The following is a 16634-nucleotide window of genomic DNA, read 5'->3' as shown; positions in this document are numbered from 1 at the left end:
AGACCAGGGATGAGGAGAGGGCTTAGTTTAATGTGGAGAAACTTGTGTAAATAACAGCATGCTGTTTTAGAAAGGTTGTTGATTTGCTGACTGAAGAGTAAATAGAAGTCCAGCATCTGGGCTCTGTGACCAGCTCAGCCTGGTACAGAGCCACACAAGGACGTGTGGAGGTAACTGCTGTGCAGGAGCAGTTTTTAAGTTAGCATCACTTTCTAAACCTCTAGGTCACCTTCTCCCCACCCCCCCCCACTCCTCCGTCCCGTCCTCCCCCTCCCCCGCCCCCCCCACCCCTTTTGTTATGTCTAAACAAATCCTGTTATGAAACAACAACAAAAAACCTGGCACTCAGAGAAATGGGACTTGGACTACATTTCAGTTTTGACTTCTAAACAGAGGAAGCAGTGATTGGACTGTAAGCAACACACACCCATTATCATCAGAACTCATAAGCTTAATTACAGAGAAACTGAAAGCTAATAATTTTTATGCACCGTTGCATCCCTAGGAGGCCAGTTACCATGGATATCTCTCCTTCCTTTCCTTCTACTGAGAGCGTATTTACACAGAAAAGGAAGAGAAATATAAACATGACGGAAAGATTAAACGAGACAAGGCACAGTTTGCTATAAATATTTTACATTTATTATAAGAATACAGTAAAAAAAGGTTCTGCAGAACTATAAGTGGTAATTGGTCTATTGGAAAAGAAAAAAGAGGCTATTTGAAGGTGATCAAAGTTTACAAAAAATATGAAATCATGTTTTTAAAAAAGTAGAAAACAATTTAAAAACATCCTACAATGTTAGCTGAAGTTCAAAGTGTATTTATTCTGAATGTAAAAACTAACAAATAAATAAGTGTTAAATACAGATCTCAGTTAAAAATGGTAAAAGACAGACAACTAACTGCATTACATATCTAGCTCTCATTCATTTTCAGACATGTTTACAAAGCCAGATAAAACTCACTAAAGGCCTTGTCTGTATGTTTTACACTTGAACTTTTTATAAGAAGCACCCTATTTCCAGTGTTTCTTTTATCCACTTCACAAATATATTATTTTAAAACAATAACAAAAAAGATTAAAGGTGCTTTAACCTGATAACATTGGCACTAAAACTGTGTAAACCACAGGAGTGTTTTGCTCAAAATGATGCTTATGGATGGAACATCTATACCACTGGGGGCCGAGGGCAGTCCCACTCCTACCCCATCATCCCAAACTCATCTTCAAAAAAGGGAAGAGGAAGCAACTCATAAAAATGACATTTCTGCAACTACTCACTGTGAGCCTGTGCCAGGAAAATGGCAGTGCCTTAGGCCAGTGAGCTGCCTTGTCAAATGGCCTAGGCATCACCTGTATATTTTATTTTTGCTTTCAATTTGCTTAGGTTCCTGAAGAAGTCAGTGTTGGTTTTGGAACTTTGACAACTTTATTTTATTCTCCTGCATTTACCTGGCTTTTTCCTAACCCTATGTGGTTGTATGGCCATGACTTTAGAGAGTTCTAATCTTTTCGGGTACTCATCAGACCAAACCAAGAAAAACAAAAAACCATAACAAATTCTGCAGAATTCATACTACCACAAACTCCACTATCTTATGTTGCTTAATAAGGCCATTTAATATATTTAAACATAAATTAAACAAGACTTCTAGATGTCTACTCATAAAGTTGTTTCAGTGAGAAATCTCAGTGCTTTATCAAGGAAAATGAAGAATAAAAATGGCCCATGAAAAATGAGTTCCTGGCATTGGTCCATGGTGAGAGCCTGATTTTGTCACAGGATGGTATTTAGTAATTGATATTTTATATAGTGAAGGGAGATGTTCATCAAATGGATGGGAGTTTCATATCTTTGGCCACTTGGTCATGAATTTGAAATACCCAAGACCCCTCCCTACCAGTTCCCCTTTATCTTGGATTTTGATTTGATGCTTGGAACCTATACCTGGGTTTGGATTTAGAATCATGGGATTATAAAATATACTTGTAATGGGGCTCAGGTGAACCTTGTGGAACCAATTTCTTTGACACTAAAGCCAAAAATAGTTACATTAAAACATGTACATTTTCTATATATGGCAAGTGTGAAAGGCCGAGCATCTGAGGAGGAATTATGGCAAATAAGTTCACTTCTGTTGGAGTTGATCTTCTGCTTGCAGTTGAAGCAAAGCAGTTCAGACTGGCAGGGCATGCGCCTCCGTGGCATCCTATAGTCTAAGAACTGCTGTACTTGGGTGAGTAAAAAACATTCACAATCCCATGAAGCACTGTTCTGGGCACCATGCCTTTTACATTTGTGTACAACAGTCTGGCATTTCTTAAGAGCAGGCAGGCACGTTTATTTCTACCAAATGAAATTATTTTTAAAAAGAAAATCCCTGCATAGTAGGGTATTTTGCTTTCTCCATCTATGTCTAAAAATTAACGAGTGTGGATTAGTGAGCTGGCAAAGACTGCCAGGATGGTCCTTTTCTCTGGAATCTCAGTAACAACAGATTCCAGATTCCTTCTTGGACCCTAAGGTTCTGAATCTAGGGCACTTTATTTAAGCCCCCATTGGGGGGAATTTAGTTTTTTGTTTGATAAAAGTTGTTCATGCAACTCAAAAGGAGACCCCATGATTGTATAATTTGACAAGAGCTATATGAAGAAAATATTAATAATGAGAGTTCGGACTCATCCACAACTTAATTTTTCATTCTTCAAGTTTTGCTGCTCCAGTGTGGGAATTGGGATTTCTTTTTATTGGCCACCTTACGCTTATCCTGTTTTAGTGAAAATATGACATTTCCTACTGACATCTGTCCTATGCTTTCAAAATAAGGTTGTTATCTCTTCTGTGATCAGATGAATTGCCTAGATGGTTAGAGTTTTTGCATAGGTGTTTTCACTGAGCACACAGAAGTGTTTCTTTTGTCTGCTTTTTATGATTGAAATCTGGTTTCTTAGTATGTCATTTTAGAATCTGCTTTGGCTAGTATCTACAATGCTTATTCTGTTGATAAAGTTGTTCTTGGCAGATAGGAGCAAGGTGTGATGTCTGGCGTTTTAGGAAGAGTACCGCTTTGGGGAAACTGTAGAGTAGAGCTGATGTTTTAACACAGTGGTGCTTTGGGTTCTACATATCTACGAAGATTGGCTTATTTCGAACTTAAGGCTTCATATTTGCTACTCTTTTCTGAAGCTATGGAAAAACTTGTTAATATTGCATAATTTAATTACTGACAAGAGGCGTGTGAAAGAAATAACAAAATATAATGGCACAGAATAATGGAATGCAAAAATTAAATATGTCCAAGGGTTTAAGGTATAGTAATCATTGTTAATGTTTTGACATTCCTTTGGAGGTTGGTCACCTACCAAGCTTTTTGGCCAAGTCAACAGGCTGCTTCCCTGAACACACCTGCTCACAGTGGTCTCCCTCCCCTCTGGATAGTGTGACTCATCAAATAAGTCTGCCACCTAACTGTCCTGTCTCCATCACAAGGACTACAGCTAGGTCTTCTTTGTATTTCAAGTTGCATCTGCCCTGGAGCTGATCACATAGTGGTTGTACAGTTGCCTGCAGTAAATTGACACCTGGGAGTTCCTTGTGAGGCAAGGAGCATCCTAAGCACCAGAGGAGAAACTCTTTGGTCTGGGCCAATTAAGACACTGTCTGATAGAAGTGGACAATATAAAGCTTTTGTTTTGGTAAAGTAAAGATTAAGAAACCGAATATGAGAAAAGGGAATACTAACTTGAAATTAAAAAAAAAAAAAAAAATCCAGAAAAACTAGTACCCAGCATGGTTCTTTGCACCTGACAGTGGCAGATGTTCAAGAAAAGTTTCTGAATGAATAAAGCTGAGGTGCTAAATCTGTCTTCATGTTGCAAGCATAGACACCTACAAGATGTCTTTAATACAATAAGAAGTAGAAGCTTTCACAGCAATTCTCCTCCAGTGCTGGCTATCCCAGACCTATGCGTGCCATTCTGCAGCTCCCCACTGCTTAGTGCGCTCAACTACCGTCATGTCTGCAGCCTTACAGAAAAGCTGAGTGACGGTAATTTTCATTCAACAGTGGCTACCTCCTGAGATGATATTTTCTTTCATAAAGAAAATCAGATAAATATCCTATTCAGTCCTTTAAGAAATGTTGTAGAGACTTGAAAGGCATGTAATGTTTAATAACATGCAGCAGGAAGTGCTTCGAAACCCACTTTTGAGGATTAGCTTTCCCTTATTTGTACTGCATTTATTTGTTGGGAGGTTAGCCTTTGAGTCACTTTGTGGTGGTACTTTGTTATTGCCCTTCACGCCCTTAAGTCTTCTTATTTGGATGTCTCTTTCCCTGCCTTCTGTGTCTATCCTCAGCCATGCTGCGCTGTGACTGGCTTTAAGATGTTCCTAAGATACCTTTCCCTCTAATGGTGCTAGTGTAAAGTGGAACACTACTATTTAATTGGCATTTTCCTACTTCCCTGCTGAATTCCATGGTTCCCCAGAGTAGACCCATCATAGTAAGGTCCCTCTGGGGGTAACTGTAGGAGCCAACTAGCTAACATTAGTCAAAAGGTGAAATAGGGCTGATCTAAGCACACTTTCATTTAGACTAGCCCAGGTGAAGCAACACAAGATTTCTAATAAGGTATGAATGATCAGTGATCTTAGGTTAAGAAATATTAAATATAACTAATGCAAACGTAAAGAGACTTTGAATAGTCTCTCATAAAAGTCTGACGTCTTATGATCAAATCCTTTGGTTGGCAGGCCAATGAGTACAAATGTTGCCCCACAAAGCATCATCTATGAGCTAGGGATATAAAACTGCTCCAAATGCAAAGGAGGGAGGTGTGTGGTTTGCTCACATGAAGGCCCGCACAATGGCAAGGTGACCTCTTTTGCTTCTTTTGGCTCCAATATCTTTTACATTTTCTACAGGAAATGATCTGGCTTGGTGGCACTGTTCTCCTCAGGCTTTCTATTGACATTGTCCAAGTCTTTGTTCCACTTTAATTATTCCATCCTCTCTGTAGGGGCTGCACCATCCTGCCTTAGAATAACCGGTTCTTTCCTCTTTGCCTTTGTAGATGCTTGCCTCGGCTCCTTATTAACACATATTGAAGCCTATGCTCGTCACTTCTCTGCAGTTTAAAGTGACTAGGAATTTAGAACAGCAGGATTTTTCTACCACCCAACAACCTCAGTGCTCATTAGGCAGCTAAGTGAGTCTTAGTGTCCATACTTAACAATTCCAAATTTAATCTTTGAGTCAGTATGAGGCAGTAGGATGGTTTTCAAGGAGTAATAAATATTTCCTTAAATTGAATTATGACTAAGATACATAGTTCATATACCTTCTATGTTATAGTATTATTTTTTAAAGGAGAATTTTATGGGACTCTAAGACTGTACCAATATCTCTTTCAAGTAGGCAGTCTTGGTACAAGAGTATTTTCTTTTGCAAAAATGAATATGCAGTCTGGATTCTTCCAAATAATATAGTATACAGACTTGATATGAAACTCATCAAAACAGAAAAATAAATAAAATTAAAATATTTAATAAAAATATTTCTGGCATGTATAAGCAAATCAAAGTAATAAAAGAGGTAACACTTTATTTTAATGGTAAACTTTCATGCTAACTTAATATAATTGAAAAGTAATATAAACTCATTTTTATATAAAATCTTTGTTTCTATTTAATTAACATATTAATACATAAAGAAAAGTATCTTTTTCAATTGTCTCTCCCTTTGTTGCTCTTTTTATTTTGCATTATTCTCTGTTTTGTGTGAGGGCTCTGACCTCCTAATACAAAAGTCAGTCTTTCATGACTCAGAACAGTGCTTATGGACAATCAATTTTGTTGATAAAAAACATCTAAAATATCAATGCTGTGCCCAGGGGAGTATGTTGGGAAAAAAGAGCTGAGGCAAACAACCTCTTCTCAGAAAATTTCAATTAATCTCACTTCAAAGGAAACGGGGCCATGAAATAATGTGCACAGGTGCACTAAGTTAGGTTTTCAGGTATGCCCTCAGAACATCCGATGACTCACAAGAATGAATTATCAAGTGGAGTGACTGAGATCTGATGAAGGTGACATACAATCTAAACATGTATTGTTGCATTCTAATTTTTATGTTTATTCCACTACAAGGTCCTCAGTGTGTGACATAAAATTAAAACACTTTCTTCTTGATACAGTCTCACACCAGTATTGTGAAGCAATAGTTATTTTAGTGGTATTAGCCAAACTTTATATAAAACTATATGGCACAACTGAAACATGAATGTAACATAGACAACAAAACTATATTGTGGTTTAAAGGAAGTTAAAACTATTTCAGTGGCTGAACATTTTTTTTCCTTTTAAAAATAACCCTCAAAAACAATTGTGAAACGTGTGTTGCACAATAATAACTATTACAATTTGGCTTATGGTCTATGCTGATCTGTTTGAGAGATGTTTAAATAATCTTATATTTGTGATAAAATTGTGAATTATGGATTAAGAACTTTATTGCCTATATTAAATTTGGGAGATAAAAGAAAAATGACTGCATGAGACCTTTCCCTGGGGACCTAGTGGCAGAATGGGCTAAAATAAAGCCTCTGGTTTTGAAAGTTTAAACAAAACCTGTCAATCCTTTATTATTATTTTCCTGAAAGAGAAGGAATGCATTGGCTTTGGGCAGTAAACTTAGATTACTTGAATAAAAAATTATTTTTAGGTTTTCCACGTTGGTAATGTTAATTTGATGTTAAAAGATTTCTTTCCTTGAAAAACGATGAATTAGCTAAATATTTTTCATAAAGGCTTCTAGGTGAGTCAAAATAGAAAAATGTAGATGAGAGACTGCCTGGGCGTACCCATCCCCACCCCCTCCATATTCATAAACTTAAGGAATTATGACAGGAACTGTATGGAAGTAATATATGCAACTCTTGGAAAATCTATTAACAACACAAAGATTTGCAACCTGGCTTAATTACATTCAGACCAGTGGCAATTTTGGATACAACTGTTTTCTTACTAAACAAGTCACAGAATTCTGTGCATTTCTGAAGCCTTCTTTCCCTACATCGACTTGCAAATTTGGAATAGTATTTATGTGTGTGCTTTTGGGTACGGATTAGCCTCTTAAAATACATAATTCCAATAATTATCAGTGACAGAAGGGATGAATACATTATGCTTTAAGTGCAAGAAAATTAACAGTAAAAAAATGGTTTGCATGTGCCTATATTAAATTTAATATTCTATACAACAGGTATCCTGAAAGACTCCCAATGCGTTATTAATCCTGAACTATGCCACTGCCTGCTTTGGGACAAGGAATAAAATAGAATTTAAATGCTGCAGATGTCATGATGTTTTGAAAAGCTTCTTTAATTTAAGCACAGAGTTAAGATGTGAATTGTAAATTGTAACAGCTGGGATGAGTAAAATATCAATGCCGTGTTCATTCTTTAAACCAGGATGCAAAGATTAAGCTTCAGGTCTTGTTCACAAAATTAAAGCCAAAACCAGCATCCTCTCTCCTTGCTGAGAGCTTGGCATTGAGGCTGCTAAGTGATGGGAGGCTGTTTTCTTTAAACGAAGAATCTTACAGAAGAATTCACTTGGAAATACTGAGAAAGGGTGGATATGTCCCCCTCTTATTTTTATTTTTGAAGGCCAGCAGGGGCCTGAAGACCAAAACACTTAATCTTAATTCATGAGTCTGTGCTCTGATTTACCATGGTGTATGCCATCAAAAGAAGGTTCCATTTATTTACAATATTTGATGGAAGAGGAAAATAATGCTGATTTTAAAAAAAGTGCTTTGAATATTGCAATATATTTCTGGGGACAAGTTTATTATGCTTTTGTTTTAGTCTGGATGTAGTAACCTATTTATGTGAATAAAACTTGCAAGGAGACTGAAATGATAGACACAAGCCATTATTCTCTTTCTACTCTTTAGAGTACTGGATGTGATTTCTGTGCCATGATATTCATATTCATGGGCAGCAAACGGTTGGAGAGGGCAGGAGGAATTTTCTACCCCATAAGCTCTTCCAATAAACATAGACCAAATAATTACTAAAGTACTATTTATCTGGACACATGCCTGAGCACTTACTTATTAAAAGTTCCCAAGCTGCATTCACCCCTGAGCATGAGCATCCCTCACATACACATTTATCCTGACAGGCAACTAAGTACAGAACATGGGGTAAGTTCCTTGGATGCAGCTAAGACTTAGCTCAGCAGAATCCCAGATTTAACTCTCTGCTACATACTTATTTGAAGCATCTCCAGAAATGCGCTTGTGTACTTGTCAGTTAACGATAAAAAATTTCCAGGTAACAGTAGAAGGGTAAATGAAGGGGGAAAGTGGAAATATGAGGGCTGTCCTACATCTTTTTCCTCAATACTGTTCATCTGTCCTCTTAACCATTTACTCCATTCACACCTGCCTTGCCTCATGGTAGTACGTGCATGAATGTGCACATATGTATGTGTGTGTTTCTGAACTAGGATCATGAAATTTCGACAGCTCTGGAAACATACAAATGAAGGGAATTAAATTCTGCGATGCCTCCTATGCTGTTAGTTCTGTGAACTTGTGCTTTGTAGTTTTTCAGAAAAATTTGTATTGCCATTAAGAAGGCTTCATCTACGAACTCCTGAAAAATGTTTCTTAGAGCATGTCTTGTGAATTCAGACCATAAAATAAAAAGGGTGCTTGTGTGTAAAGGCATAACCTGGATATGAAGACAAATTTTATCTTTTAGTTTTCTTTGATCACTGTTCTAGCTGCTCTTTTTCTCTAGACCACCCTCCTGTTCAAACGTACTTCTTGCTGTCACAGCTCTCTAAAACATCCTTTTAAAAGCTGCTGTCTCAACGCTAAGAATATGCTATTTGAGGACATCTCGTGTGGTTTTCTGATGCTCAGACAAAAGAGAAGGGAAACAACCACTTTACTAATAATACAGGAGAGTGATGATTCTTACACTGCACTTATTTCTGGCGAGAAAGAAAAGAAAAACCCTAGGAGGGCCAAATAATTCCCAATATAAAAATGATGTTTACAAATATAGTCTTGCCTTGGCAGAGCAGAAAGCCAACTTTGGTTGGAATATGTCCTGCAAACATGGCATTACCAAGGCAGCTTATAGCACCGATCGAGTCAGGTCTGGAGCATAGGATGACAGCCAATGAACTGTGCCTGAAGTAGAAAAGCTTTGAGAAACATCAGTGGTCCTGGTGCGGAAAAGACAGATCTGTTTTCTCTCACATTACAGCCTGTGCTTCTCTATTTACAGTGACCTGAAATGGCAGGAGTGCTGTGGTGGGCTAATAAAGCCCTTGGTAGGACTGTTTCTTGAATGCATTTGTCTTTGCCTTTTTTTGTAAGTGGCACGTATTTAAAAAAAACACACATTTAATAATAAAAAAATAATAACCTTAGCAGACTGTTGCAGGTAATGTGGTATAAACTCATTGTTAACAAGAAGAACAAAATTACTGTGCTGGAAGACTGGGTCCTGAAGGCTGTGTTTGGCACTGTTCCATCATCACTATGTGATCTTCCTCTTGATGACAGTGAGCTCTTTCTGAAGTTCACTGAACTTGGGGCGGTTTTCAGGTTTATAATCCCAACACCTCATCATAATTTTAAAGATATCCTCCGGACAATTCTGTGGGGCTGACATTCGGTATCCTGAAGACCCAAGAGAAGAACAGGGAATTTAGAATGGAGATAAGATGTAAATGTCAATGCAGGTTTGCAGTTTGTAAATTTAGTACCGTATGTTGTAGGTGTAATAAAAACAAAAAACTCGTTTCAGGGCAAACGGATTTTTTGTTTTCTATAGGTGGGGCAGAATTCTATATTACAGAGCCATAGAATTACCTTCTCGTTCAAGGAACCCACTTTTTGTTTGTTCGTTTTGTCACAAAGTCTAATGTGAGATACATCACATACAAATGCATAGTTTAAGTATTTGCTTTTAGAATCTGCTTTTAGGTGCTGTGTGCGGAATTTTTAAAAAATCGTCTCTCCAGGTTTTTGAAGATTAAGAGAGGATGAGGATTTAATAAACACTAATCCAAAGTGAAATAAAAATGAATACGAATTATATTCCTTTACAGTCCAAAGAGAATCTTTAATTCAAAGTTGGCTGGCGGTGTCCCAGTAGTGTGCTGGGTTGGGTGCCCGTGCATGTTTGCCTCAGGATGTCAGATGTCTGCGAGAAGCAGGAAAAGGTAGGAAGGAAGCTAGAAAGTCATCCTCTTACAACCAGTTCCACAACCACATCCCTCTTGAGCAGCCTGACACTAAGGCATTGACATTTTGTCAAAAGCATTCTTTCCGATGAAAGCTGTGGACTACACAAGTGCGTGCTAGGGTGTCACCATCACCTACTTACTTATTCCTATCTCTGATTTGGGAACCATAGTGTTTCTTCAGAAGTATTACAGAATTCTCAAAAACTTCTTCCTAAAGTCTAACTACATTTCGATTTGCAGTAATATTAATGGTGTTTATCTGGCATAAAAAAAAAAAATAGGAGCTTGAGGAACACTATCCTATTTCACATGAAGAGAGTTGACTGGCATCACCTTGCAGATGGCACACCAGGCAGGGGGAGTAGAAGAAAAGCCTGGAGCTCTCTATTTTTAAAGTGTTGCAATTTTCAAAAGACTTCTGTTTGTTGCTTTTTGTTGTATAAGACCCACATGATCCACAGAGTTCAGAAATGGATTCATAAACACCTCTGCTCTCCCTTTACATACCTAAACAGTATGTACCACCCTCTCCTTCCCCAGGAAAACCACAGCGCTGGCCCTTGGGGCCGGGTATGAATATTACTACTCCGTGTCTTTGGCTTACCTCTTTCCACTTGCTCACGTGCTTGCTGATTTGTCATTCCAGGGTATGGACAGACACCTAAGCTGAAGGTCTCCCACAGGAGGATGCCAAAGCTCCACACGTCACTCTCTGAACTATATCTCCCTAGAGGGCAAACAAAACCATAACCAGGTGAGTGGATAGGTAGGTAACCATTTCTGGGTATGTATGTCTAGGTTAGTCACATACTAACATATTTAAATTTACCAAAGGAACTCAATTACTAGTGAACCTATTGTTTTCACTAGTTTTACTTTCCCGGACTAGTAATATTACCAAATAAATGAACAGTCTTCAGGCTGCTAGTTTAACTAAATGAGCTTCCAAATCACTTTTTCCCTATCAAGAACAAATATTCAGCCAGCATGCAAGCTTACTTTCTCTGTGGTATCTAAATGAGATGGATGATTTATATAAAACATATATAAATTTGTACACATCAATGCCTAGGAGATTGAATAAGTTGGATTTCTGCAATTTTGCCTTCTGCCTGCATCATTATCATTCCGCTAAAATTACAAACAAACTTAAAGCAATAAGGAAAGTTTCTTAACTTTAATTTTTTACTCATCACTGTTTACAGATATTCTTACTTGCTTAAAGGTCTCATTTTCTCCACTGATCATTTCATTTACTGAAAATATATTTTTGTGTGTTTTGAATAGAGTAGAAATTAACATAGCGGGCTGATAAAAACAACTCCTTTAAATTACATGGTGCCTTGTTTTGTCAAAATATCCTGGTGCACCTGTTTTACTATGCAACATAAGCTAAGTTCTTAGAATTTTTTTTTTTTTTTTTTTTGGTAGTCTTCTAGAGAAGCAGAGTAAAAACCAGCACAAGATACCTTCTGGACATGGATGTGAAATCAAGGAGGCAAAATAGAAAAATTTTTTCCAGTCTCCAAGAGGTAAGAATTTCCAAGATTTTTCCAACGGATTTGTATTTTTATTTTATATATAGGGCATAATTAATCATAATTAAATCCCATTTGCAGTGGTGTTAAAGGATTCTTAAATGATTTCATTTCTATCTTCCTTGTAGCTACACCTCATAACTCTGCCTTCTCCAGGATTTATAAATAACTCCCTCTCAAATCATCTTGTTACTTTAAAGTTAGGATGGTGTTTTCACTTTCTTAAAAAAAGCAAAGTGAGAATGAGAGTATGCCTATGCTATGATAACTGCTCTGACGTTACAGTTTGGAGTGTACTTACTGATTATCATCTCCAGCTGTGAAAATTAGCTTCCTTCTTAGTATACAGTAATTATGGACATTCATTATGATATTTGGTAGGGAGATTAGTTTTATTGTCTGCATATCAACTCTATCTTGTTTGGCATCTAATGATTTAATACTTTTCATGAAAATCATTCAATGGCTACAGTTAAGACTAATTTTGTAAGAAAATACAAGGGATACAGAGTCAGATACCTTCTTTTTATAAGATAATATCTGGGCAGATATCAAGAAAGGCATGTTGTATATAAACCAACATTCCATAAATAAAAGCTTTTAACTCCATAACTTTGACTTTTGAACCTGGTTTCGATAATTTTTAAAAATTTTATTATTAGTTTCAAGTATACAGTATATTGGTTAGACATTTATATAGATTATAAAATGATCCCCCTGCTTTCTCTCCTCTGGCTCTCCACCTAGCCATTACATTAATGCTGACTGCATTCCCTATGCCATGTTCCCCATCCCAGTGACCGTCTATCAATTACTAATTTGTACTTCTTTAACTCTTTAACCCATTCTCCCAGCCTCTCAATTGCCCTTCCCTCTGGTCGTCACAGATTGTCCTCTATATTTGACTCCATTTTTAATTAGTTTGTTCTTTTTGCTCCTTGGATTCCACATATAAGTGAAATCATATGGTATTTATCTCTCTTTGTCTGACTTATTTCACTTAGCATCATAACCTCTAGGTCCATCCATTTTGTTGCAAATGGTAGGATTTCATTTTTTTTTAAATGGCCGAGTAATATTCCATTGTATATGTGAACCATAACTTTTTATCCAATTGGTTGATGGGCATTTAGGTTGCTTCCATATCTTGGCTATTGTAAATTGTGCTGCCATGAACACAGGGATGCATAAATCTTTACGAATTATTGTTTTGGTTTTCTTTGGCTAAATCCCCAGAAGTGCAATTGCTGGGTCAATAGGTAGATCCATTTTTAATTCTTTGCAAAACCTCAGACTGTTTTCCATAGTGGCTGTATCAATTTTCAATCCCACCAACAGCATATGAGGGTTCCCTTTTCTCCACATCCTAGCCAACACTTGTTCTTTGATTTATTGATGATAATCATTCTGACAGGTGTCAGGTGATATGTCATTGTGGTTTTAATTTGCGTATCTCTGATGATTAGTGACCTCCAGTATCTTTTCATATGTCTATTGGCCATCTGTATTTCCTCTTTGGAGAAATATCTATTCGGGTATTCTGCCCATTTTTTAATTGGATTGTTTTTTTTTGTTGTTGAGTTGTATGAGTTCTTTATATATCTTGGATATTAATCTCCTATCAGATGTGTCATAAGTGAATCTTCTCCCATTCAATTGGTTGTTTTTCCGTGGTTTTGCTAATTAAAAAAATTTTTTTTATCTATTTACATTAATTTATCTATGTTAATGAGGTATAATTGACATAACATTATTAGTTTCAAGTGTACAACATAATGACTCAATATTTGTATAATTGCAAAATGATCACCATAATAACTCTAGTTAACATCAGTCACCATGCATAGTTATAAAAATTTATATTTTTTTGATGAGTAGTTTTAAGATCTATTCTCTTAGGAACTTCCAAATATGTAATACAGTACTATTGTCACCATGCTGTACATTACATCCTCAAGACTTATTTTATTACTGGGAGTTTGTACCTTTGTCCCACTTTATCCATTTTGCTCATCCCAAGCCCCTGCCTCTGGCAACTACTATTAATCTGTTCTCTGTATCTATGAGCTTGTTGTGTGTGTGTGTGTGTGTGTGTGTGTTCTTTTTTAGAGTCCACATGTAAGTGAGATCATGTAGTATTTGTTATTTTCTGTCTGAATTACACCCTCAGGGTCTACCTCTGATGTTTCAAATGGCGAGATTTCATTCTTTTTTATGGCTGAATAGTATTCCATTGTATATATGTACTACATTTTCTTTATCCATTTATGTATTGATGAACATTAAGTTATTTCTATGTTTTGGCTATTGTAAGTAATGCTACAGTGTACATGGGGGGAATTATATCTTTTCAAAATAGTGATTTCATTTCCTTCAGATATTTACCCAGAAGTGGAATTGCTGAGTCATAGGGTAGTTCTATTTTTAATTTTTTGAGGAACTTCCATATTGTTCTCCATAGTGGCTGCACCAATTTACATCCCCACCAACAGTGCACAAGGGTTCCCTTTCCTTCACATCCTTGTGAAACACTTGTTATGTCTTCTTGATAACAGCTATTCTAACACGTGTGATTTGGTATCCGTTGTAGCTTTGATTTGCACTTCCCTGATGATTAGTGACATTGAGAATCATTTTATGTACCTGTTGGTCACCTGTATGTTTTCTCTGGGAAAATGCAAATTCAGATCTGCCCATTTCCTGATTGGATTTTTTTTTTTTTGCTATTGAGTTGTATGAGTTCTTTATATTTTTGAATATTAACCCATTATTAGGTATATGATTTGCAAATATTTTCTCCCATTCAGTAGGTTACCATTTCATTTTGCTGATAATTTCTTTTGCTGTGCTAAAGCTTTTTAATTTGAGGTATTCCTATTGGCTTATATTTGCTTTTGTTGTCTTTGGTGTCAGATTCAAAAAATTGCTGCCAAGACTGATATTAAGATTACTGCCTGTATTTTCTTCTCGGATTTTTATAGTTTCAGGTCTTACATTCAAGTCTTTAATCCATTTGAATTAATTTTTAGTTGTGGCAAAAGATAATGGTCCAGTTTATTTTATTATTATTACTTTTTTTTGCATGGAGCTGTCCAGTTTTCCCAACAGTATCGAAGAGACTGTCCTTTCTCCATTGTATATTCTTGGCCCCTTTGCCATAAATTGACCATGCAGGCATGGGTTTATTTCTGGGCTCTCTGTTCCACTGATCTATGTCTGTTTTTATGCAACACCATACTATTTTGATTACACTGTAGCTTTGTATTATAGTTTGATATCGGGGAGTGTGATGCCTCTAGCTTTGTTCTTTCTCAAGATTGCTTTGGCTATTTGGGGTCTTTGTGGTTCCGTACAAATTTTAGAATTGTTTTCTCTACTTCTGTGAGAAATGCCATTGGAATTTTGTTAGGGATTACAATGAATCTGTAGATTGCTTTGGGTAGTATGGTCATTTTAACAATATTAATTCTTCCAATCTGTGAGCATGGAATATCTTTCAATTGATTTGCTTCTTCGATTTCTTTCATTAATGTCGTATAGCTTTCACTGTATAGGTCTTTCAACACCCTGGTTAAACTTATTCCTAGTTATTGTTTTTGATGCAATCATAAATGGGATTTAAAAAAATTTCTCTAATAGTTCATTATTAATAGAAATGTAACATATTTTCATATATTGATTTTGTATCCTGCAACTTTACTGAATTGATTGATTAGTTCTAACAGTTTCCTGGTGAAATCTTTAGGAATATAAAAATATATATGTAGTGACAAATAGTGACAATTTTACTTCTTTCCATTTGATTTCTTTTTCTTTCTTTGTCTTGCCCAACTGTTCTGGCAAGGACTTCTAATGCTGTTAAGTGTGAGAGTGGGCAACCTTGTTTTGTTCTTGATCTTAGAGGAAAAGTTTTCATGTTTCATCATTAAGTATGATGTTAGCAGTGAAGGTTTGTCATATATGACCTTTATGTTGAGGTACATTCCCTCTATAACACCTTGAGAGTTTATATTTGATCTCCTTTACCCACTTCACCATCTCCCTACCCCCTATTTGTGACCTTTACCCCATCTACCTCCCCTACCCAACTAGTAATCACTACTCTATAGTTCTCTGGTAACCACGAGTCTATAGTCCATGCCCATGAGTCTCTGTCCCGTCCATTTGTTGCTTTTAGGTTTATATCTCACATATAAGTAATATCATGTGATTTTCAACTTTTTCTGTCTGGCTTATTTTGCATAGCATGATTATCTCGAGGTCCATCCATGTTGTCGCAAATGGCAGTATTTCATCTCTTCTTATGGCTGAGTAATATCCCATTGTATATGTGTACCACAGCTTCTTTAGCCAATCTTCTATCATAGGACACTTTGGTTGCTTCCATGTCCTGGCCACTGTGAATAATGCTGCTATGAACACTGGTGTGCAAATATCTTTTAGGATATGGGTTTTCAAGTCTTTAGGGTAAATACCTAGTAGGGGGATTGCTGGATCATATGGTAGATCAATTCTTAGTTTTTTGAGGAACCTCCATACTGTTTTCCATAGTGGCTGTACCAGTTTGCAGTCCTATCAGCAGCATATGGGGGGTTCTTTTTTCTCCACATCCTCTCCAACATTTGTTATTACTTGTCCTGTTGATTATAGCTATTCTAACAGGTGTGAGATGGTATCTCATTGTGGTTTTGATTTGCATTTCCCTAATAGCTAGCGATGTTGAGTGTCTTTTTATTTATTTGTTCACCATTAGTATGTGAGAGGTTTTTTGATTACCAGTACGGATATTGAATCAGTAATGTTCTGCTCAGAAGTT

General features: G+C 36.6%; 1 protein-coding gene across 2 annotated transcripts in view; it reads right to left on the bottom strand.

Moving 5' to 3' along the window:
* Positions 1-626: 626 nt before the first annotated feature.
* The window catches only part of FER (FER tyrosine kinase), a 404440-nt gene continuing 388432 nt past the window's right edge, over positions 627-16634 (bottom strand). Inside the window, exons 13-14 of one of the 2 annotated variants that reach the window (XM_023533607.1) lie at positions 10885-11007; positions 627-9711 (exon numbers count right to left, since the gene is read on the bottom strand). In XM_023533607.1, coding sequence (XP_023389375.1) covers positions 9569-9711; positions 10885-11007 — 266 coding nt within the window. In that variant the 3' untranslated portion in view covers positions 627-9568. The remainder of the gene's footprint in view (positions 9712-10884; positions 11008-16634) is intronic. The other variant, XM_011365150.2, reaches the window with a different exon arrangement.

The sequence above is a fragment of the Pteropus vampyrus genome, unplaced genomic scaffold, assembly GCF_000151845.1.
Source record: "Pteropus vampyrus isolate Shadow unplaced genomic scaffold, Pvam_2.0 Scaffold106, whole genome shotgun sequence".
In the NCBI taxonomy this organism is placed as follows: Eukaryota; Metazoa; Chordata; class Mammalia; order Chiroptera; family Pteropodidae; genus Pteropus; species Pteropus vampyrus.
The sequence above is the reverse complement of the archived record's forward strand: the minus strand, read 5'-3'. Positions and strand labels throughout refer to the sequence as shown.